At 39.5% G+C, this 23,139-nt stretch overlaps 1 protein-coding gene across 1 annotated transcript; it reads right to left on the bottom strand.

The window, feature by feature from the left end:
• Positions 1-2,084: 2,084 nt before the first annotated feature.
• Positions 2,085-17,246, bottom strand: LOC119520818 (zinc finger protein 596-like). Its single transcript, XM_037818723.1, has 5 exons — positions 17,117-17,246; positions 7,399-7,485; positions 5,040-5,140; positions 3,584-3,666; positions 2,085-3,146 (listed from the first exon to the last, which is right to left on the bottom strand). The coding sequence occupies exons 3-5, from the start codon at positions 5,092-5,094 to the stop codon at positions 2,868-2,870; spliced, it is 417 nt and encodes a 138-aa protein (XP_037674651.1). The 5' UTR covers positions 5,095-5,140; positions 7,399-7,485; positions 17,117-17,246; the 3' UTR covers positions 2,085-2,867.
• Positions 17,247-23,139: the final 5,893 nt, after the last annotated feature.

Here is a 23,139-nt window from a genome sequence, read left to right as displayed (position 1 = left end):
TCATTGATGGCTTCTGAAATTTTATCCTTTTCCTTTGGATGGGCTATGATTTCCTGTTTCTTTGTTTATCTTGTATTCTTGTTGCACACTTTATATTTCAATATGTTGATTCTGGTATTTACTCCCTGAAGTGTCTGTTTCTTGATTTTGTAACCAGCTGGTAATAAGACAGATATTTTCTTGAGCATTGGTCCTCTTATCAGGAATGCCTGCAGAGATGAATGCAGTGTGCATGGTTTTCCTTGTCTTTCTTTTCTGTGACTGTCTTGTCCTGTGCTTTACTTGTTAGTTGATTTGCAGTTCCCCTGTTTTCAGGAGTTTTAGCACCCTCTGTTTCCCAGAAGGCAGACATCCTGCTTCTAGGTATGTGAAGTCCACAAGCCATTTCTTCATAATATATGGCTCTATAACTCTTAACTGCCTTTCACAGCCTCAAGCTGCTATTGCAGCTGGGTTGAGAGGCACATTGGAGAGGACTTTCTTGTCAATCCTTTCTGCTGAAACAGGGCCAATGCCCCATGTACAGTTTTCAGATGAGGTCCAAAGTGCCCTGGTTAGAGAATCAGGAAGGGCATCAAAACTTCCTTCACTGTCCTGAAAATGGCATTCTATTGACCTGCCCCAAAAATGCATCCTTCATCTAACTGTCTCCTGCAGCTCTGAGGAAGGGTACTGTCTTTAACTCACCTCTGACTCCCAGAGTGGGTTGAAATAATGACTGCCACCACTTCCTTTGTAAGTGTTGTGTGTGACAATGGCCACCTTTAGTGCTGCATTCCAGCAATCCAAAGTCATCAATCAAAAGCTGTGATCAGTGCCTTGCCATGCATTTCCTTGGTCTTGGGGTAAAGGGTTTCTATGTCCCTTTTGTCACCAGCTATCTATGCACCCCATGGTGAAGTGCAGCGAGAGTCAGATAAGGGTACCAATAGCCACTTTTATGGGAGAGAAATTTTCTGTTCTTTACTAAAATTTGTCAGCCACATCCTTCTGCTCTTCCTGGATGCTGTACAATGTACTTCTGGCCTCTGTAGATACAAAATAGCTGTTTTAGATAGTTCCTGCCTGTTTAATAGATTTTACAGTGGAAGTATTGAGTCATGGATCTTCCTATTCTGCCATTATCATACAGTCTTCTGTTCACATGCACCTATTTTTGATCTAGTTATTTATCTTTTGCATGCTTGAGAATAATGAGTGTCTAGGTCTACCAAACTCAAGTAAAGCAATTTTAAAGGAAGCATACTCTTCATAGTATCTAAAACATGGTAACAAACAAAAAGTCAATTATTAGGAGAATGAATATCTAAAATAAGAACAATACATCTGATGGAACACTCTTAACAATGTTCTGTAAACACACACTGAATAGTCTGATTTACAGATGGTTATCCAAAAAGTCAACTACAAAAGAATATATACTATATGATTCAATTTTAAAGAAGGTTGAATATTCATGGTATTCAGTGTCTGAGGTCAAAAGAAATATATAGCCAGATGAACTAAAACAGAGGGAGATGAAGACCAATAACATGTTGCTCTCCAAGTAAAGGATTTCTCATATTTTTTCACTGAACACACCATTAAAAATTCTCTTGTCCTCCTAGTGTTTCCTCCTCCTGGTAAAGACCTCTCTATCTAGTTTCCTGGTTTAGAAGCTATTCTTACTCTGAGCTGGGCTTGTATACATGAAGGCTGGAGCTGAGCTTAAATCTATTATAGGTAATTACAGACATAGAGCCCCTCCCAGGATAGTTCAATCATGTTATTTAATGATAGATTGTAAATAAAGGCATTTACACATTGATTACATTGACAGAGAAGTACACTCATGTGTACTTTCATTTTTTAAAAGATTATACCTGTGACTAGAGACTCTCCCAAATACATATTTTAATGAGTGCTCTGATGTTTCCTAATGGCAGAATTATATCCAAAGGTTTTTCTACATAGGTGGCAGACATAATGTTTCTCCCCAGTGTGAGTTCTCTCTTGCTGTGTAAGTTGAATATGTTGACTGAAGGATTTTCCACAAATATCAGAGATAAATGGTTCCTCCAAAGTGTGAGTTCTCTCATTCTCCCTAAGTTTACCAGATTGACTGACGATTTTCCACTTAGAAGGCAGACATATGGTTTCTCTCCAGTGTGAGCTCTCTCATGTTGCCTAAGGTGATTATGTTGACTGAAGGATGTCCCACATACATGACCCACATTGAGTTTCTCTCCAATGTGAGTTCTTTCATGCTGTCTGAGGATAGAACTATTAGTGAAGTGTTCCCCACATAGATGGCAGACATATGGTTTCAACACAGTGTAAGTTCTCTCATGTTACCTAAGATGAGCATGTTGACTGAAGGATTTCCCACATAGATGACAGACATGTGGTTTCTCCCCTGTGTGAGTTCTCTCATGTTGCCTAAGATGAGCATGTTGACTGAAGGATTTCCCACATAGATGGTAGACATACAGTTTCTCTCCAGTGTGTGTTCTCACATGTCATCTGAATGTAGAACTATGAAGTCTTTCCCACATACATGAAAGACATATGTATTCTCCCCATTGTGAGTTCTACTCTTGTTGTGTAAGGTGAATAAGTTGACTGAAGGATTTTCCACAAATATCAGAGACAAATGGTTTCTCCAAAGTGTGAGCTCTCTCATTCTCCCTAAGGGTACCACATTGACTGAAGGATTTCCCACATAGATCGCAGACATATGGTTTCTCTCCAGTGTGTGTTCTCTCATGTCATCTGAATGTAGAACTGTGAGTGAAGTCTTTCCCACATACATGACAGACATATTGTTTCTCCCCAGTGTGAGTTCTCTCATGTTGTCTTCAGATAGAACCATCAATGGAGTCTTTCCCTCATAGATGATAGCCATATGACTTTTCTCCAGTGTGCATTTTCTCATGTTCTCTAAGGACAGAATTACTTCTGAAGTTGTTTCCATGTAGATGACAGTCATATGACTTATGTCCAGTATGAATTTGCTTATGTTGACTAATGAATGAATGGTAATTGAAATTTTTTTGAAATTGTTTGTCCTCATAGGGTTTCTTTCCCTTGTAAGTCAATGTGGCATGAATGAAATCTCCCAAATCATTATTTTCAAAGTGATCCTCTCCAGTGTAAGGAATCTGCTGCTATAAATGAGAAGAGAGACTGTTAAAGTTGTGATCACATATATGCATTAATTCAATTCACTAGTTTGATCATTCATTGAGTCCCAAGTTAAAATTCATGTTAGATACATGCACTTGCTGTGCTACATTTTTGTATGCATAGATTTTCTCTTTTGTAGCATCTCAACAGCAGAGCTATCTAATTAATTTTGAAAACTGCATTATATGTCAAAGAATAGGTCTATGAATCCTGTTCATGCAATTTTTCTTTTATAAGGCTTCAGGTTATGGTTTTCAGCTCAGGTTAATTTTTCCCATAATTGAAATTGTCCAAAACTTTTTCATGGGGCATTGTTTAATCCTGTCTTTAATTACAGTCAGATGATTGTGATGAACTCCTAAATTATTCACCCCAGCTCTCTATTTGGAAGACCAGTTCTCATACTCATTAAACCTACCTTTGACTGGATGGTAGATGTCACCTTCTTGCAGATATATTGCATGGTTATAATTTCTTTCTTTTTATGGTCATTTTCCCTGCCTGAAATAATTTTAAAAACATAGAATGGAATGAGCAGAATGAAGTAGTTGAAAACAAACTTCCAATGTTCATGTGAGTATACTCCAAACTTTGTCACTTAGTTGGGGAAAGAATGTAATATTTAGGTGTACTCTAGAAAGTAGCAACACTTTTCTAGAAATTGACAACTGAAATTTTTTATGCATTAAAGTAGGGGAAAACTAAAAGATGGGATTTTAGGTAGTAAAAAGAGGGAAAATACTCAAAGAGGAGGACCAGAGCAAGGGCCAAACGTGAAAATTTAACTCCTAAAAGTATATAAGTATGACTTTCCCTAAACCAAAGACAATCACAGATGGATTGTTGACTAGAGATTGATATAGGTATGGAATAATTATACATTTATGGAGTTTTACCTTAAAGTCATAGCCCAAATTTCAGAGAATATGATTCAATTAAGAAAATCTTCAGTAGATATTTCTAAGGACTTTCTTATTCATTAACCAGGCCCCTCCTCATATTGAAGCATGGTCCCCAGAACTCTCCTGGACTCTGTCCTGGAAGAAATCATAATCTTTCTCTCCACAGTTCCTCTCCTTGTTGCAGCAGGAAAACTACTTACAATTTGCAGAGCTTATACCCTACTTATGAGAAACAGAAGCATTTATTCTGAGTTTTGTACTGATACAAGTTCATGACCATCTAGTCCAGGGCAGACTATTAGGGATGATAAGGTAAGCTCTGAAGAACAGCACAAGGAAGTGTAATTTAAACACAGTGTACTGATAATCCTTTTCCAGCAAAGGCTGTCTCAACCTTCAGACAAAGACATTAAAGACATGTTGATGCCCATGGTTAAATTCATATGCTACTGTATTCTCAGTCTTTTTATACAAGGAGAAATTATGGCTGGACAGTAGTTAAAGAGTATTTTATAAAAGAATCCAAGACACATAAGGTCCACCAAAACAATCTATGTTCTATGTGGAAAAGAGTATGACTTCTATTTTTCTACTGTGTTGAAACTTCTTCACATTCCCTTGAGGATAATAATTATCTAGATATTATGTATTTTATCAATAGAAATAATATTCATTGAGTTCCTACATGGTTCTGAATTTTGGAGATTGAGCAGCATGAAAGAGACAAAATTTTAGTCAGGAAGATCACATGCGTCTGGTCTAACAAATAAGATGTAAAGAAAAAGTGAAAAGACAAAGTTTCTTTCAAATCATCATAACATTTATGAAAGATTCAGAGCAGATCTCAGAGTGGCACATGGGGAAGTCATTTAGATATATGAATAAATTGATAATAAATGGGTGGATGGATGGAAAAATAGATACATAGATACATAGATGTAAAATGGTAGATAAAAATATTGATAAACTCACCCACAGTCACCAGCTGACTGATATTCTCCAGCATACCATCTCTGAACAGCTTCATCTGGGTTGTGTCCAGCAAGGCCCACTCTTCCCTGGGAAATCTATAGCTACATCAATGAAGGTCACTGATTCATAAAACATATATGCATTTTGGTTCAGACCATTCTATCCCTACCAATATCCATAGTAGATTGTTTCAAATGACAACACTGAGGAAAGGAAGGGGATGTATATATAAAAATCTCAAGCTGTGTTTGTGATTCCAGTTAGATCATTCTTACTGCTAACCTGGCATCTATCCTTCAGATACATTCACAGAGACATACACAGTCTCAATACATAAATCTTCACCATAAGGCAATATTGCATAACATAGTGTGATATAACCTGAAAGTTTGCCAAGAAACTGATAATCATGACTTCCAGATGGTGACCATGTAATTCGTTCTTGAGCATCCATAACTAAATCTCCTGCATAAATTTCAAGTAAATCCACAGATTCATCATAAGGGAAGCATTATTCATCATCTTCCACTTTTTAACATAATGATTGTTCACTTATTACCTTCTGTCCTATCAAAATATTTTTGGATTCTGCCTTAACATCAATGTTATTTCACCAAGCCAGTTGCCTCAACACTGATCTGTGGCCTAGTACACAGTTTTCCATCCCTGCAGCCTAAACTCCCCAGAATTAAAACCTACATATTTGGTCACCACTTCCATCACTGGCATGCCTCACTGAGAACCCACAGGTGGTCACAAATACCAAGGAAACCACCCCCACAATGCTGGAACCCTGAGTACACTTCCCTTTTCACAGGTATTTGCTTTAAACTACCCAATCACTGATTCCCATGGAAAATTTACTGACCTACACCTCTGACCCACATTAAAAGCAGAAACCCATGGCTCCCTTTGGCTCTGCTTGTGTGCTGCCCACACACAACCAGGGCTATTCACAATTCCCACCAACTACACAAGGCATCCAACTCTCCCTAGGAACTGGGAGTAATAAAATAATTTTTCATGTATTTTTGTCTCATTCACCCATTGTGTGATATCTGGCCTCCATCTGGATAAAAATTGAAAATCCAACTTAACCAAATTGAGACACCTACAATGACTTCAGTTTTCATGTCTATGAAATGGTTTAACAAAATGTTACAAGTTTTGAAAAATTGAATGAGCTGATGATTCCTATCTAACCGAGACTTTTTAAGTACAAGTGATAAATATATTCATTAAAATGGCAGAAAGACTTGAAGCAATTACACAGTTCTGCAGAACTGTACAGGATTTATACTGAACTTGGGATCAGTAGGTTCTTCCTCTTTCAACTCTACAAAACTCAGGTTTTTATTATGATGTTATGGTAGGCTCTTCAGTAGCAAAATTCAGGGCCCCCTGTGACTGCTATACTAAAGAATAATCCTAGGCTGACTCTTCCTGTTTTAGGAGGCCTCCCATACTCAATATTCCATACTCAATATCCTCCTGGACATCCAAACTGTAGTTTTCATTATGTCTCTTGTATATTCATCTTGACTGTCTGTTCAAGGATACATAGGTTCTTTATTGCTTCTGGTCTCTCTATTACTAGTTCTTCAAATACTTTCACTGATCCTAAAATTTTACTCTACCTACAATAGTCCTCCTGTGTGCACAGCTTAAAGCAAGGAAGGGAATATTATTACCTGTTCATTGTTTCCACATAACAAAGTTGTACAAATGTTGTTTAAAAGAAAGAAAATGGTTAACTGGGGACAAGGTGGTAATGAAAATTTCAAACATCTTTTCAAAATGTGAAAATCTGTTCTGTCAAAATTGTAAATTTACTATTGGATAAAATTAATACATTAATTTTCATTGCCTTTCTGGCCTTTTTCTTGTGCTCTCCTTAATATGCCATAGCCCCCAACACCCATAACTCTGGACTGATTGAACTCACTTGGTGAAGCATCTGCTTCCATATCATGCTGTCATGTTGTGCAATTACTCATCTCTATCACTTGTATTCATCACAATTTTAAGCATATCACTACCAGTAACATAGTGAATAAGCAAATTACTTCCCCACTGAGGTCATAGGCTGCATGAAGAAAATAAATCCTTTCACATCTCTTCTCTGAATACACAGCCTAAATAGAGGCTAGAAGAAATTAGTGTAAATGGTGGAGAGAAGATTGTTTCTTACTCACTTCCTGGCCCACCATAACTATACCAGAGTCCTGGGTATACTTAAGTGGATTTCAAATATGTGAACATCTCATGAGTGTACTTAGAACATGCCAGACCAGTGAGGGAATTCTGTATATTCCTGTAGGGGGTTTTATTTCAGTAGAAATAGAAATTCCCTACTCACCGGTGATTGCATTGTCAATAGTTCCACCACCAACTGTCTTCCTCCAGTTTTTCACTCTCAGGCAGTCCAAGAACTAAGTATCCAAAGCTGAGGATGGAGAAGGAAGACATGAGCCTCAAAACTTGTCCACAATTTCCAGACCCAGCTGTCACCTTGTCCACAATTTCCAGACCCAGCTGTCACCTTTACCCAAAACTTCACCTGGACCAACCAAAGGAAACATGTAGTATAGTCTAAGAGAAACAGGGAAAGACTCATCTCTTAAACTCAAATATAAGAAGGCTATGGCTCATGTTTTTAATAATGAAAATGTGAATACAGATATCTCACAGATAAGAACATGAATATCAGTATGTTTCATGTGTTAATTATCCCATGGTGCTCAGAGTTTTAAATTTCCTCCATGATTCAAAAATAGGTATATCTAACTCCTACCACATGTGGATTTTGGTCTTCCCCTGCAGGTAAATATTGTGGAAATTCTCAGATTTACATATTCTTGGTTTATGCTGTATCATTGTTTCTCCAACATCTATCCCTGCCCTCTGGACCCTCACACCCATCCTGCTCTATCCTGCCCCTGCCCTTCTCTATGCAATTGCCCTAAATTATCTTGGTTCAGCTCCTTGAGGTTTCTGGAAAGATCACTCCTTAAAACCCCTCAGCATGGATGTTCAGATCTTTCCCTAATGGATTTTGATGTCTATCATATAACTTCAAAATTATTTCATGATGGGGTTAATCAATTCAAGGACTCACTTCATTTGGAAAGATCAGTGATGTCCATTCTCCAAATCAAGAACTCAAAATCCCTTGCATAAGAAAGTAACAGGAGCATGTGGGTCATAAATGTTGTGTCATGTCCCACAATCCTCAGATAGCAAGGAGGCTCATAAAATATATGACAGAATTTGTGAAGATATCAAATTGCTCCATCTTATACTTTAGTAAAGTGCTTGCTGTAGTCCTGTACCATATTAATCATCATTTGTGGGAGCATCCATATTTCCTTTCCCCTCTCTGTATATGTGTTATGTGTGTATGTGTGTGTGAGAGTGAAAGCATTAATCATTTATAACCAGTAAATTATCCCCTAAAAAACTGTTAATGATTGTGCCAGATTGGATGTATTATGTCCCCCAAAATGCCATGTTATTTGACGCAATCTTGTGGGGGCAGATGTATTCATGTTGATTAGATAGAAATCCTTTGTTTGTGTATTTCCATGGAGTTGTGACTCAATCAACTGTAAGTGAAATGTTTGATTGGATAATCTCCATGGAGATGTTACCCCACCCATTCAAGGTGGATGTTAACTGGATCACTGGAGTCATATAAAGGAATTCATAGATAGAAGGAACTCAGAGCAGCTAAGAGTGACATTTTGGAGAGCAACTGAGAGTGACCTTTTGAAGAGGAGTTGCAGCTAAGAGGGGACAAAATGCCCCAAGAGCAACATTTTGGAGAATGCCATTTTGAAGCACAACCTCGGAGCAAGTAGTCACCAGCCACATGACTTCTGAGCTAACAGAGGTTTTCTGGATGCCATTGGCCATTCTTTTGTGAAGGTAACCTATGGTCGACACCTTAGCTTTCACATTTTTATGGCCTAGAGTCTGTAACTTTGTAACCAAATAACCCCCCTTTATAAATGCCAATCCATTTCTGGTATTTTGCCTTCTGGCAGCATTAGCAAACCAGAACAATTATTAAATGTATTTCATGGACAAATGATGACAATTTTTCATAACCAGTAGTAGAATTAACTCACCAATTTGTATGTGAGACCCAGAAAAAAGGAAAAATGCATGTATTATATGCATCTCTGCTTGGTGATTAACTGTATTTGCTTATTTAATCCTCACAATAATCCTGCTGTTTATGGTTTATTTACCAAGTTAACAAATGAAATGATCAGTGGTTAAGAAAATTTTATTATTATTACAAAATTACATGTCTAGAAAATGATACAGTTAGAATTAGAATTTTGCTCTGCCTGTCTGTCAAGCTAAAATGAGTGTTACATACCACTCATAAGTTTTGACCTGGAATGTCACTTTCACATCAAACACCAGAGGTCCCACCCTGTGGCCACAAATTTCTCTCCCAGTTTTTCCACAAAAATACTCCCTATCCCCAGATTCTCCTTCTGCATGGGGACCTACAGTGCATTGACCCCTCTCAAAAACATCATCCTCTATATCTCAATTTTTACTCTCCAGTTTAGTCCACAGTGTATAATTTCAACAGATACTTATCAAGATCAACATTACATCCCTCTGACTATTTACTACACCTAACAATCCAAACCTCAATATTCAGTAATCTCCAATACATGCAATTATCTATGACTACACCTGGCATGGTACTTGAGTAAGATATTGATCCTGCTCTAAACACAGATTCACAACTCCTAGAGGTTTTCAATTATATCCAGGAACAATACTATGATTTTGCTAATTAAATCTTTCCTGGATACTCCATAAATATTCCAAATCTCCATACCTTTTGAATCTCATGTACTGTATCATTGTGTTTCATTTACAAGGGATGAGATTACCTCCTCCGAAGCAGATGGATTATGTAATTTGCCAAATTACATGATAATACCATAATATCTTCAATACCCCCAAATGCATACACATTGGTTACTCCTCTCCTATTTAATAGAAAAGTCATTGGCTAAGTCCAATGTCTCCAATTGATCTCAATCTCATGTTTTGTTGTGAACTATATTATTGATTATAAATTAAATCTCCTTTAACAGAAACCTCTCCTTCTCTTCACAATCAAGCTCATCATTTAAGCTCATTTTTACTCTCTCATGTTCAAAAAAAGGCAAAACTCCTCTCAATGTATTTTCTCTCAAGTTCTTGCTCTCCAGATCCTTCCTTAATGAACTGAAAATGCACCAACTACATCCTCACATGCATCTCACCATTTGACACAAAAATCAACAATGATGTCCTCATTCATAAAACTTGGAGATCACTTATTATCTCTCCATAAATAAAACCTTACTTGGAACCAAAGAATTGGACCATGATATCCATTTTGGAACTTCCTTTTTCCTCACTTTCTCTGACATCACGGTCTTCTGATTACAATCAAACCACTCTAGACCCTCCTTCCCCATGTCCACTGCAAAGAACTCCTCAAACAGCAGTACTGGAACATCTTGAAATTAAATCCTAGACCCTCTTCTCTCCTCATTTTACACACTGCACTGGTCTGTTCACACATTTATTGAATTTCACTAATTTCTTCAACTGCTATCTCTAAATTGAAAGTGTCAAAACACTGGTCTGGATTCCATTTCTGAGCTATCATGGCTACTTGCTTAATTACATGCACCTAAAATGAAACACAGTGCAAGACATTACCTCTTCTGCACCAAAAATATAAATATTACTCCTCCCCAGTCTCCAATCATAGTTAAAGTCTCCACCAGCCATTCAGAAATTTATTTTTATTGCAATTGTTCATATACCATGCAAATATCCAAAGATCTAAAGTGTACAATCAATTGCCCAGTACCATCTCACACTTGTGCATCCATCACCACAATTAAGTTTTGTTCAATTTTTAGAACATTTTCATTACTCCAGAAAAGAAATAAAGACAAAGAAGAAAACAAAAAGAGAAGGAAACTCACATCCTTCCATGTCCCTAACAAATCCCCCTCCACTGTTGACTTATAGTATTGGTATAGTACATTTGTTACTGTTTATGAAAGAATGTTGAAATATTACTAACTGTAGTATATAGTTTGCAATATGTATATATTTTTGCCTATATACCCCTCTATTAATAACTTCTAGTTTTAGTGTCATACATTTGTTCTGGTTGATGCAAGAGATTTCTAATATTTGTACAGTTAATCACAGACATTGTCCACCACAAGTTTCACTGTTTTATGCATTCCCATCTTTTAACCTCCAACTTTCCTTCTGGTGATATACATGACTCTGAGCTTACACTTTCTACCACATTCACACACCATTCAGCATTGTTAGTTATTCCCACAGCATGCTTCCATCACCCCTGTTCTTTTCCAAATATTTAAGTTCATCCTACTTGAATGTTCTGCTCATACTAAGCAACTGCTCCCCATTCTTTAGCCTCATTCTATATCTTGGTAACTTATATTTCATGTCTATGAGTTTACATATTATAATTAGTTCCTATCAGTGAGACCCTGCAATATTTGTCTTTATGTCTCTGGTTATTTTAATCACTGTATTGCCCTCAAGTTTTCATCATCAACCCATTTTTTTTAAAGATGGTTTTGTTCACGTCATGCATTCCATCCTAAGTAAACAATCATTGGTTCCCTGTACAGTCACATATTTTTGTGTTCAACACCCGCACCAATATCTACATAAGGACATCTACACATCCTCCACAAAGCAGGAGGTAGAGTCAAAGAAGGCAGAGAAGCAAAAGAAAAAGAAAAAAGAAAGAGAAAAAATATACTAAAAAATAAAACATGACAGCTAGGAAGCAGCAAAAGGAAAGACAACCTTAAAACAAAGTAGAATAAAGAGTAAGACACCACCACCAATGCCAAGAGCCTCACATCCCTCCACTATGCCCCCCTCCTTTCTGCATTTACGTTGGTATATTGCCTTTGTTACATTAAAAAAAGCATAATACAATGATTCTGTTAATTATGGTCTATAGTCTATGATGATTGTATTTTTCCCCAATACCTCCCTATTTTTAAAAACTTGCAAGGTTGTCATTCATTTGTTCTCCCTCATGAAAAAACATATTTGTACATTTTATCACAGTGGTTGAACAGTCTAGGTTTCACTGAATTATATAGACCCAGTCTATCTTTCCTCATTTCTTCTGGTGTCCCACATGCTTCTCACCTTCCCCTTTCAACCATATTCATAGCTATCTTTGTTCAGTGTATTTACATTGCTGTGCTGCCATCACCCAAAATTGTGTTTGAAACCTCTCCCTCCTGTCTTTTTCTATCAGTCTGTAGTGCTCCCTTTAGTATTTCCTGTAGGGCAGGTATCTTGTTCACAAACTCTTTCATTGTCTGTTTGTCAGAGAATATTTTGAACTCTCCCTCATATGAGAAGGACAGTTTTGCCAGATATAGGATTCTCGGTTGGTGGTTTTCCTCTTACAGTATCTTAAATATATCATACCACTTCCTTCTTGGCTCCATGGTTTCTATTAAGAAATCCTCACATAGTCTTATTGAGCTTCCTTTGTATGTGGATTGCTTTTCTCTTGTTGCTTTCAGGATTCTCTCTTTATCTTTGACATTTGATATTCTGATTATCAAGTGTCTTGGCATAGGCCTATTCAGATCTATTCTGTTTGGAGTATGCTGCACTTCTTGGATCTGTAATTTTATGTCTTTCATTAGAGATGGGAAATTTTTATTATTTCCTCTATTATTGCTTCTGCTCCTTTTCCCTTTTCTTCTCCTTCTGGGACACAAATGATATGTACATTCTGTATTTTGTTTTGTCTTTAAGTTCTCAGAGACATTGTTCCTACTTTTCCCTGCTTTTCTCTATCTGTTCTTTTGTGTGTACAGTTTCAGGTGCCTTGTTCTCCAGTTCCTGAGTGTTTTCTTCTGCCTTTTGAGATCTGCTCTTGTATGTTTCCATTGTGTCTTTCATCTCTTGTGATATTCCTTTCATTTCCATAGTTTCCATCAGTGGTTTTTTGAACTTTTGATTTCTGCTTTATGTACACCCAGTGTTTTCTTTATGGCCTTTATCTCTTTTGCCACATCTTCTCTAAACTTTTTTAATTTATTTAGCATTTGTTGTTTAAAATCCTGTATCTCAGTTGAAGTGTAAGTTTGTTCCTTTAACTGGGCCATAACTTCATTTTTCTTAGTGTAGGTTGTAGTTTCTGTTGTTTAGGCATCTGGCTTCCTTGGCCACCCAAATCAGGTCTTCCCAGATGAGAGCAGGCTCAGGTCAAGAAGGAGGAAATATTCAGTATCCAGTTTCCCTGATGGTGTGTCTTAGAGGATTAACACACCCCATGACAGATACATCCTCTGACTCTCCAAGGTCAGTCATCTCCAAAAATCTCTGCTTTTGGGGGACTCACAGTCTATATTGAGTGATTAACATTAAAACCCCAGTTGGAGCTGGGCTTAGCTATATTTGCTTGTTTAGAGACAGCTGCTGTCTGGCACCACCAGGCTTCCCTGAGGGAGGGGCTCTCAGCTCTCATCTCAGGCCTGCAGTTTTTACTTACAGATTTTATGCTGTGATCTCAGGCATTCCTCCCAATTCAGATTGGTGTATGATGAGTGGACAGTCATGTTTGTCTCCCCACAGTTATTCCAGCTTATTTACTTGTTCCTATTGCTTATTAATTGTGCCAGGGGGGCTAACTAGCTTCTACTCCTCTCTATGCTGCCATCTTAGCTCCTCTCCTCCAGAGATTGATTTTTACATGTCTTCCTAAAACCACCAAGAACAATTAAACATTGCTATTCTCACCACTGAGTACTATTTTCATTTATTTCCACCCCAATCCACAAAGATAACTTTCCATCCCATACTCACTTTCAATCACATTTTAAATATGAATTCTTCAGAGATTACTTCACCAAATTCCAAAATTAGCCTTTCTCTTCCACTTCCACTATTACTCCTTCAGGCAACTCATACAATTTCCCATTTGTAATATGTCAGTCTATCTATCCCTCCATCCAACTATTTATTTATGTTCTTCTGTTCTAAATGCAGAAAACAGTTCCTACTATTATAAATGCAGAAAAATCAACCTCTGAATGGTCAGATCAGGCAATTTCCATTTGATCACTACCTATACCTTTTAAATAAAGAGAAATATCCTGTTACAACCCTCTAATATACCCCCAGAACTTACCTACACCAAATGTCTAAGTCAGATTAAGCAATTACCTTCTAGTTATATTTTTATTTATGTTAAAATCAGGTCTTTTCCTCCTGGTAAAAATTCTCTCTGACACGCACAAGAACTCAAACACATTGAGAAAGAAAAGGAAGCAAACACTTTACTGAGTATGCTGCATATACACTTTGGAGCTCAGAGCTTCTTTCTTTAGCAAAGCCACTGTTTTGAAGGCAAACTCTTTTTATACTATTGACAACTTCAGGAGACACAGACTCTGAAGAAGCCTTCTTGATTAACTGGAATACCAATCATGATAAGTCTAATGAATTTATGCCTATTTTATAAAATACCCTTTAATTAGGTAAATTGTGTAGACAAAATAAAGGAAAACATTAATTACACCATTCTTCTGATGTCCCCAAGGCAACTTTTATGTGTTTTCTCAGCAGCCTCCCTGTTTTGTGGATTTTGGTGGTTCTAAGCAGTAATGTAGACAATCTGCAGAAACAGAATCCTTCCTGTTTTTTGTTTGTTTGTTTGTTTGTTTTTCTTCCTTTTAGAAGACTTGCGATCTATCAACTTTCAAGCTGTGGGCATCAGTGTGACTCTATATAAAGAGAAATATATTTGTGCTGAAAGTTTACATTCAAGGAAAATGTATATTACACCATTCTAGAATGTACATATTTTACCACCAGGAAAAAGAAACAACATTCAGTGTAGGTCTATTCAAGTCAAATTTAGCTGATGTCCTAAGGACTGGAAAGCCTATAAGCTTCAAAATATTAGGGATTCCTGGAGAAATGAGAGCTTCATTATTGATTTTCCTACAAATAAGGTGTGTATTAACAAATTTAAAAAAATCACACAGTTGAAAAATTAAGATCTCTTTAGATTAAAAATAATCATTTCTTAAGAAAAAGTAAAAAATATATATATTTTCATTTTACCCACTGGCATTTCATTATGAAAGGAATAATTTGTCATTTTATGTTTTTAAAAGCACTCTCCTTCTCCCCATGAGTAACTCTTTGTTGCTCAGATGTGGCCCTCTCTCTCTCTGTAACTGAGCCATCTCGATAGGTGAACTCGCTGCCCTCCCCCCTACATGGGACCTGACTCCCAGAGGTGTAAATCTCCCTGGCAATGCAGAATATGACTCCCCAGGGTGAATATGGACCCGGCATCGTGGGACTGAGAATATCTTCTTGATGAAAAGGGGGATGCAAAATGAGATGAAATAGTTTCAGTGGCTGAGAGATTTCAAATGGAGTTGAGAGGTCACTCTGGTGACATTCTTATGCACTATATAGATAACACGTCTTAGATTTTAATGTATTGGAATAGCTAGAAGTAAATACCTGAAACTACTAAACTCCAACCCAGTAGTCTGGACTCCTGAAGACAATTATATAACAATGTAGATTACAAGGGGTGACAGTGTGATTGTGAAGACCTTGTGGATCAGATCCCCTTTATCTAGTGTATGGATGAGTAGAAAAATGGGGATAAAAACTAAAGGACAAATGGGGTGGGATGGGGGATGATTTCGGTGTTCTTTTTTCACTTTTATTTTTTATTCTTGTTCTGGTTCTTTCTGATGTAAGGAAAATGTTCAGAGATAGACTGTGGTGATGAACGCATAACTACGTTATCATACTGTGGACAGTGGATTGTACACCATGGATGATTGTATGGTGTGTGAACGTATTTCAATAAAACTGAATTTAATAATTAAAAAAAACACTCTCCTGAAGTTAACAAAAAGTATTATGATGATTTTAGTAGCTAGGATTTTAGGTTACCAAATATTAAATTTCCATTTTTCTCTTATATGTTCCACTGCTTTCTTAGCCTAGTTACTCTGCAAAATGCCTTAGGCAAGTGATGGCCCCCTTATATCATAAATGAATATACAATAATGCATAAATGGATATATGTTTGAGGTCAACTCTGGGGAGAGGGATGAAGTAAATAGAGAAATAAGAACAGCCAAAGGTAAAATTTAAGATTTTGAGGTATTGCCTTGAGGAAAAACAATGTCTGAAGAGTGACAGGATTTATAAAATGGGAATTAGTGAAACTGGTTGATATCTAATTAAATGGGAAACTCACTAGAAGCTTAACTTTAGGAGACAGTGGGGTCAACTAGATTCTCAAGTAGGTTCCACAGGAAAGCAGCACTTTGCTCTTCTCCCAAAGTCCTGTATTGTTCAGCTTCTTCTCTGGTGACATGCCACCTCTATTGTATCTTCCTTTTATATAAGGGAAAACAGCCAATAAACCTAATCAGTGCTACATACCCTGATTACAGATATTAAATCTATTCAAGGCTTCATTCTGTAGGACACACCTGTTCTCTTTGGATTTATCAATTAAAACTGTAAACCTCATAAGTATTGAAAAAACTTTTCCTTTTTTCATTCAATAAATACTTTTGACTGAATTCTCTCTACCAGGAAATTTCTGGATCCTGAGATACAGCAGAGAATCAGACACACTGGATTTTTATGGATATAACCCTGGAATTCCCTGGAAGAAGGGTGTAATTAAAAATAAATGGCAGGAGAGTCTCCTGAAGAAAAATAATCTGAACGGTTCCTTCCTGCCACCCTTCTACCAAGACTCCGGTTTTTTGGTGATTTATATATATATTTAAATTTCTCTTCTTTGTGCTCTAAGCAAACAAACCAATACACTTGAGTGTCCATCAGGAAGCACCAGCGCGAGCGACCTGCTGTACCTTCACGGTTAGAAAGGCTGAGATGGATGCAGCAGCGATGGCGCGGGTCGTCCTTTTAAAAGAATCAGTGTGATGGGGCAGAACCGCATTATTTTAGGACGGTCTTACCGCACTCCCCCTCCCGCGTGTAAGTAGGGTCTGGTGTGTGTGTGCTCCGCTAGTCGGTCCCATTGAGAGGCACTGGCTGCGGCTCCGGCTGCGGCTCTGATAGCTGCTGCAGTCCGCAGTAACGCGACACTTAGCTGCACCGGGACTGAAGAGATGCAAGGGAGAGCGGCGAGCTGCAAACGAAAGCCCTTGGTGCGGAGTCAAAGCCCGCTACTTGCGAATCCTCCTGTGACGCCCAGAGCGCCCAGCAGCCGGCGACCTCCCTGGCCTCGGCCTCCGTGGCTGGGCCCCGAAAGACGCAAGTTCCGTGTGCGGCAGCAGGAGAGAGGAGGAGGGAGCAATCCCCTCTACTGCACCTCGACCACTTCAACTGCGACTGTCCGGAGGCCAAGGGCAGCCGCTAAGTGCTGACAAGCACCCCCGCACCCACCCACCCACCAGGCTAGCGCCCTCTGCGTCATGAAACCCGTGGAGCAGGACCACCGGGCCTGGCCTGGGCAAGTGGAGGAGCCGGGAGATTGAGGCCGAGCGGCGGCAGTAGCCTCTGTGAGAGAGGGGTGGGGAGCAGAGGCGTGACCTGGCCGAGCGTCAGGGCCTGTTGTGGTGCTAGCGGGTAGAGCGCGCGCCCACGGAGGACCCGCTGTGCAAGCTGTTGCAGGAACAGAACCTGAAGCAGCGGAAGGCCTGCAGGAAGGGCGTGAGCGGGCAGAGCAGATTCGCAGGGAGCGCTGCCAGCACCAAGCAGAGCTGAGACAGGCCGAGCGCACGCGCCACGAGGCGCAGCGACAGGGCCGCGCTCGGCAGGAGGGCGAAGAACGGGAGGGTCTGCGGAGCTCACCGGAGGCCAGCTTGGGCTCTACGCAGAATTTGGAGCTCCAGTGCCAAGCAACAGCAGGAGGGCCAGCTACAGCGGGAGAAACCAGAGCTGAGCAGGACAAGAGGCCGCCCCCGGCAGGAAGGGGAGGGTCTGCGGAGCGCTCTGGAGGCCCGCTTGGGCTGTGCTCAGAACTTGGAGCTCCCGGGAGTTGCGGGAGCCGGCCTGACCGGAGGAGTTGTAGGCTCGGCGGGCCAGTGAGACAGCCAAACGCAAAGGGCGGAAGCATCAGGGGCAACGAGAGGCGCTGGCCAGGGCGGGGAGCAGCAGCTGCAGCAGCCGGGCGGCGGAGGAGGCTGTGCAGCTGAAGAGAAGGTGCTGTGTTTGAGCCAGAGTCGGATGAGAAGCAGCGGACCCGGCATGCTAACAAGTAGAAGGTGGAGAGGGATGAAGCTGTCAATGTTGTGGCACAGCACGCTGGGGAGCTCCTGCTCCACTACCCAGGCCTCCTTCCACGTTGGCAAGAAGGTGGTCTAGGAGACCAATACCAGCTTCTTTGACCGGATGGTGCGGGACGCTCAGTTACACGCCAGCCTGGACCGCAAATGACGGCCACTCTGCTTGAAAATGAGTGGCTCACACAGCCCAGAGAAGCCTCCCTTGTCCCTTTTAACCAAACCATGGAGTAGTCTAGTCAGGGAGCAGCATCGTGGCCTCTCCACGCTCCTGACCAATGAGGCAATGAATGGATGCCCCCTTTGTTTTTAAAAACTTCGTTTGGCGATGACAGCACAATCCTTGAACACATTCACCCTTGGTGGCTCCCGGGCAGACCCTTGCAGAGCTCCTTGTGCATTTTTTTTTTTTTTTTTTTTTTGGATTCAAGTGGAGAGGAGCCAAAGAGAAAGGGTTCAGGTCAAGACTGGGGAGAGGAATCCCCTATGAGAGAGCAAGCAGGGAGGTAATTATGTCCACCCGTTCTGCTGCAGTCACCCCAGGCTCTCAGATATTGGTGTCTGAGAGGGCTTCTGTTGCTGCAGCTGAGGGGGCATCTCCCTGACTCACCTCCATTTTAACAATATGGCAAGTTGCACAAAGCTCAGAGGCCTCCCAGGAGAGCACATCCCTTCCAAAGTGTCAGGCCACACCAAGGTGACTCAAAAAGGTGTTGATTTTGGTATGCTTGACCTTTAATTGGCCATCTGAGCAAGTTCTCCTCTTAGTTCAGATAGTTTTTCAGTTGATTCCCCTAGTTTTTCTATAAGACCATCATCTGCAAATAATGATCAATATGTGTCTCTTTTTCCTTTCTCCATTTTCTCCTAAGTGGCAGAAGTGGGTTGGTTTGCTGGTGCTGTTTAGCTTTAAGAGAAGCCCCCAGCTCCTGAGGAGGCAGAGTTGTTTAAGCCACAGGGTTCTACCACATTAAGCTTCCTTGCAGGTTGACTCAGGGGAGGTATGTCTGATGTCCCCCTCCCAGTGTGGGGCCCCGAGGAGCTGCATTACTTCCAGGCTGACAGCAGCCATGCCTTAAGAAGCAGAGCTACCTGATGTCTCTTTCCAGGCCATCACCGACTAAAACCCTAGCCCTGTTGGCAGCCCCTCAAGGGTGGGCCCCAGAGAGTTTGGGATGTAGGATTTCCTCTGTGAAGGAACTATCATAATTGTTCTGAGGGCAATTAGGGTGTCCTTCCTTGGCTCCTTCACTGTGGTGGCTGGCAAGCTGGAATTGCCTCTTTGCTGTTGAGAGCTGTGCTGCCGTTGTTAGCTGTGTATCTCCTCCTTCCTCCCTTACCCTCACTTGAGGAAAAAGTTCCCCTCTCACCTGCAACTGAAAGTACTTAATCAGTCTTTTGTTGTCTCACCTTTTCCATCCACTTGATGGGGCCATCCATTCTTCTCTCCTGGTAACTCAAGGTCTCCCAAATCCAAAGTGTTGTTTTCTTTGTGCCTTTTCTTGACTTGGAGTTGGCAGGATGGAGGGTTTCTCTTAGCCTAGTTTGCTTCTGGGAAATGGATCTCTGACACTGGAATGGGCAGTGCATCATGGAAAGATGGTCATTTACCCTGTGGGTGAAAATACTTGCAAGACCAGGTCACTCCCTGATCCAGAAGGTCATGTTCAGTTGTCATCAGACAACTTTAATCCTTAGAGTGTTTCCCTTTCATGAAGCAAAAACTATATAGTGCATATCTATATAGTGCATAAGAATACCCACCAGACAGACTTCTCAACTCCATTTGAAATCTCTCAGCCATTGAAACTTTATTTTGTTTCACTCTACTTACCACTTTTCATCAAGATGTTCTCAATTCAGTGATGCTGCATCCATGTTCATCACCAGGAGTCATATACTGCATTTCCAGGGAGATTTACATCCCTGGGAGTCAGGTCCCTAATAGGGGAGAGTGCAGTGAGTTCACCTGCCAAGTGGCCATGTTCTTTTTTTAATTCAGTATTATTGAGATAGATTCACATACCATACAATCATCCAAGGTGTACAATCAATTGTTCACAGTATCTTCATATATTTGTGCATTCATCACCCCAATCTATTTTTGAACATTTTTCTTACACCAGAAAGAATAAGAATAAGAATAAAAATTAAAAGTAAACACAAACCCCCAAATCATTCTCCCATCCCACCCTATTTTTCATTTAGTTTTTGTCCCCATTCTTCTACACATTCATCCATACACTGGCTAAAGGGAATGTGATGCACAGGGTTTTCACAATCACACTGTCACCCATATAAGCTACATTGTTATACAGTTGTCTGCAAGAGTCAAGGCTACTGGGTTGCAGTTTGATAGTTTCAGGTATTTACTTCTAGCTATTCCAATGCATTAAAACCTAAAAAGGGTTATGTGTATAGTGTTTAAGAATGTCTACCAGAGTGACCTCTTGACTCCACTTGAAACCTCTCAGCCAGTTAAACTTCATTTTGTTTTATTTTGCATCCCCCTTTTGATCAAGAATGTGTTTTCAATACCATGTTGCCAGGTCTAGATTCATCCCTGGGAGTCATATCCTGCATTGCCAGGGAGATTCACACCCCTGGGAGTCAGGTCCCATGAAGGTGGGAAGGCCAAGAATTCACCTGCCAAGCTGGCCTTGCTAGAGAGAGAAGGCCATATCTGAGCAACAAAGAGTACTCAGGGGGAGACTCTTAACAATTATAAGCAGGTTTAGTTTCTTTTTTGCAGTAATGAGCTTCATAAGGGCAAGCGCCAAGATAGAAGGCTTGACACAAGACAATCAGTCCTCAATGTGAGAACATCAGCAACAATCCAGGTGAAGAAGTTTAACACCTCCATTTTTCCCCCCAGCTCCCTGGGGGACCCCTGCATATATATTTTTATTCTTTGCCCAAATTACTTTCAGATGTGTCACTATTTCATGCTAACGTATAAAATCTTGCAACAAATAAATATCTCTTCTCTTGGACACACATGGAGGTTGAAGTTTTAAAACAGACAATATTGACCTTACCTTTAGCCCAATTTGCCCTAGTCCTAACTGGGTCTGCTTCATTCATGTTTCTAATTGAAGTCTGGACTCTTTTTCAGCTTTTTTTAACAGTTGCTATATGCACTAATATTAACATTCATATCTGCCAAGCTCAAGCTCTGAGTTTCAGGTGTCACACAGATACCCAATGTTCCAGAGACTGATCAGGTTAAACACAAAGGAATCAGCATCTCAGAATTTGGAGATAGCCATTACAACTCAGGAATAGTTGTGACTGCTGTAAAAGCTTACAATCTAAGGACAACTACAATAAACTTTCCCCTGATAAGCTGTGCTCTAAGATTCAATTTTGAGTTTATATATTGTAGTTGGTCCATATTGGTGAGGCATTATACTGTTTGCCTTTATTTCTGGTGTTCTTCACTCAAAATACTATCTACAGGATCCATTCACCTCATTGCATATCTCAAAGCTTCACTCCTCATAGTTGCTTAATATTCCATTGTATGCATACACCACAGTTCACCATGATTTTCCTCAGTTGATGTACCCTTAGGTGACCTCAACCTGTTGCAAATCATGATTACTAGCTCCATAAACACCAGTGTGCAAATGTCCATTCATGTCTCTACTCTCAGTTCTTCCAAGTATATACCCCATAATGGGGATGTAGGACCTTATGACACCCACATACTTACCTTCCTGTGGAACCACCACACTGTCCTCCAGCAAGGCTATGCCATTCTTCCTCCTCACAACAGTAAATAGGTACATCCCTCTCTCCATGTTTTCTCCAGCACTTTTATCCCTATTTATATTTTTTCCTACAATTTTATAGAAATATTTCCACATACTATACAATTATTCACAGTGTACAATCATTTGTTCATAGTATAATCATATAGCTGTGCATTTATTACCACATTCAGCAGTTGAACATATTGATTACTATGACATAAAAGTTTTTCTTAAGTGAATCATAAAAAAGATAAAAATAAAAATAAAATATACAATACAATATAATAGTAAGTTCAGACAACACCACCAGCAATAATCTGAAATCCCTCCTTTATATCCCCCTTTCATACACATTTAGCTTGGTATATTGCCTTTGTAACATTTAATGGAAGCATATTACAATGTTACTGTTGACCATAGACTCCAGTTTGCTTTGATTAGATTTTTCCCCAGTGCCATCCCTTTTTCAACACTCTGCAGGGTTGACATTCATTTGTTCTCACAAATGTTAAAACATTTTTATATTTGTACATTTATATTAGTAAGTGCACAATTAACCATTCGAGTTATTTTTTTCTCCTAGGTGAAAACTTTACTCTCCCATTCTATCTTTATAGTAAAATCAAACAAAACACTTTATGTGTTCTAGATAGAAGTATTCTAATCCTATGTGTTATTTTCATGGATAATAGAATTCATGAGTAGATATTGCTGTTTTAAATCTAAAAAGCCTATAAAACTCCCAATTAGTCTTCTATAAATAACCAGTAAAAATTTTAAAATCACAAGAAATTTTCTACCACACACATTATTAAGATTATAATGAATGCCACTATTCCAACAGAATTAGAAATCATATCAAATAGAGAAACACAAGGGAGAAGTGCATTGCTTTGAAAAAAATACATTAGAAAAGGTAATTCAGTTTTAATTTATTTCCTTCACTTTTTCTTCATGATCCAGCTATTTTTAAATGGAAAGAGAATTAAATTTCTGTTA

The sequence above is a fragment of the Choloepus didactylus genome, chromosome 26 (assembly GCF_015220235.1).
Source record: "Choloepus didactylus isolate mChoDid1 chromosome 26, mChoDid1.pri, whole genome shotgun sequence".
NCBI classification, from domain to species: domain Eukaryota; kingdom Metazoa; phylum Chordata; class Mammalia; order Pilosa; family Megalonychidae; genus Choloepus; species Choloepus didactylus.
This window is presented reverse-complemented; position numbering and strand designations above follow the sequence as displayed.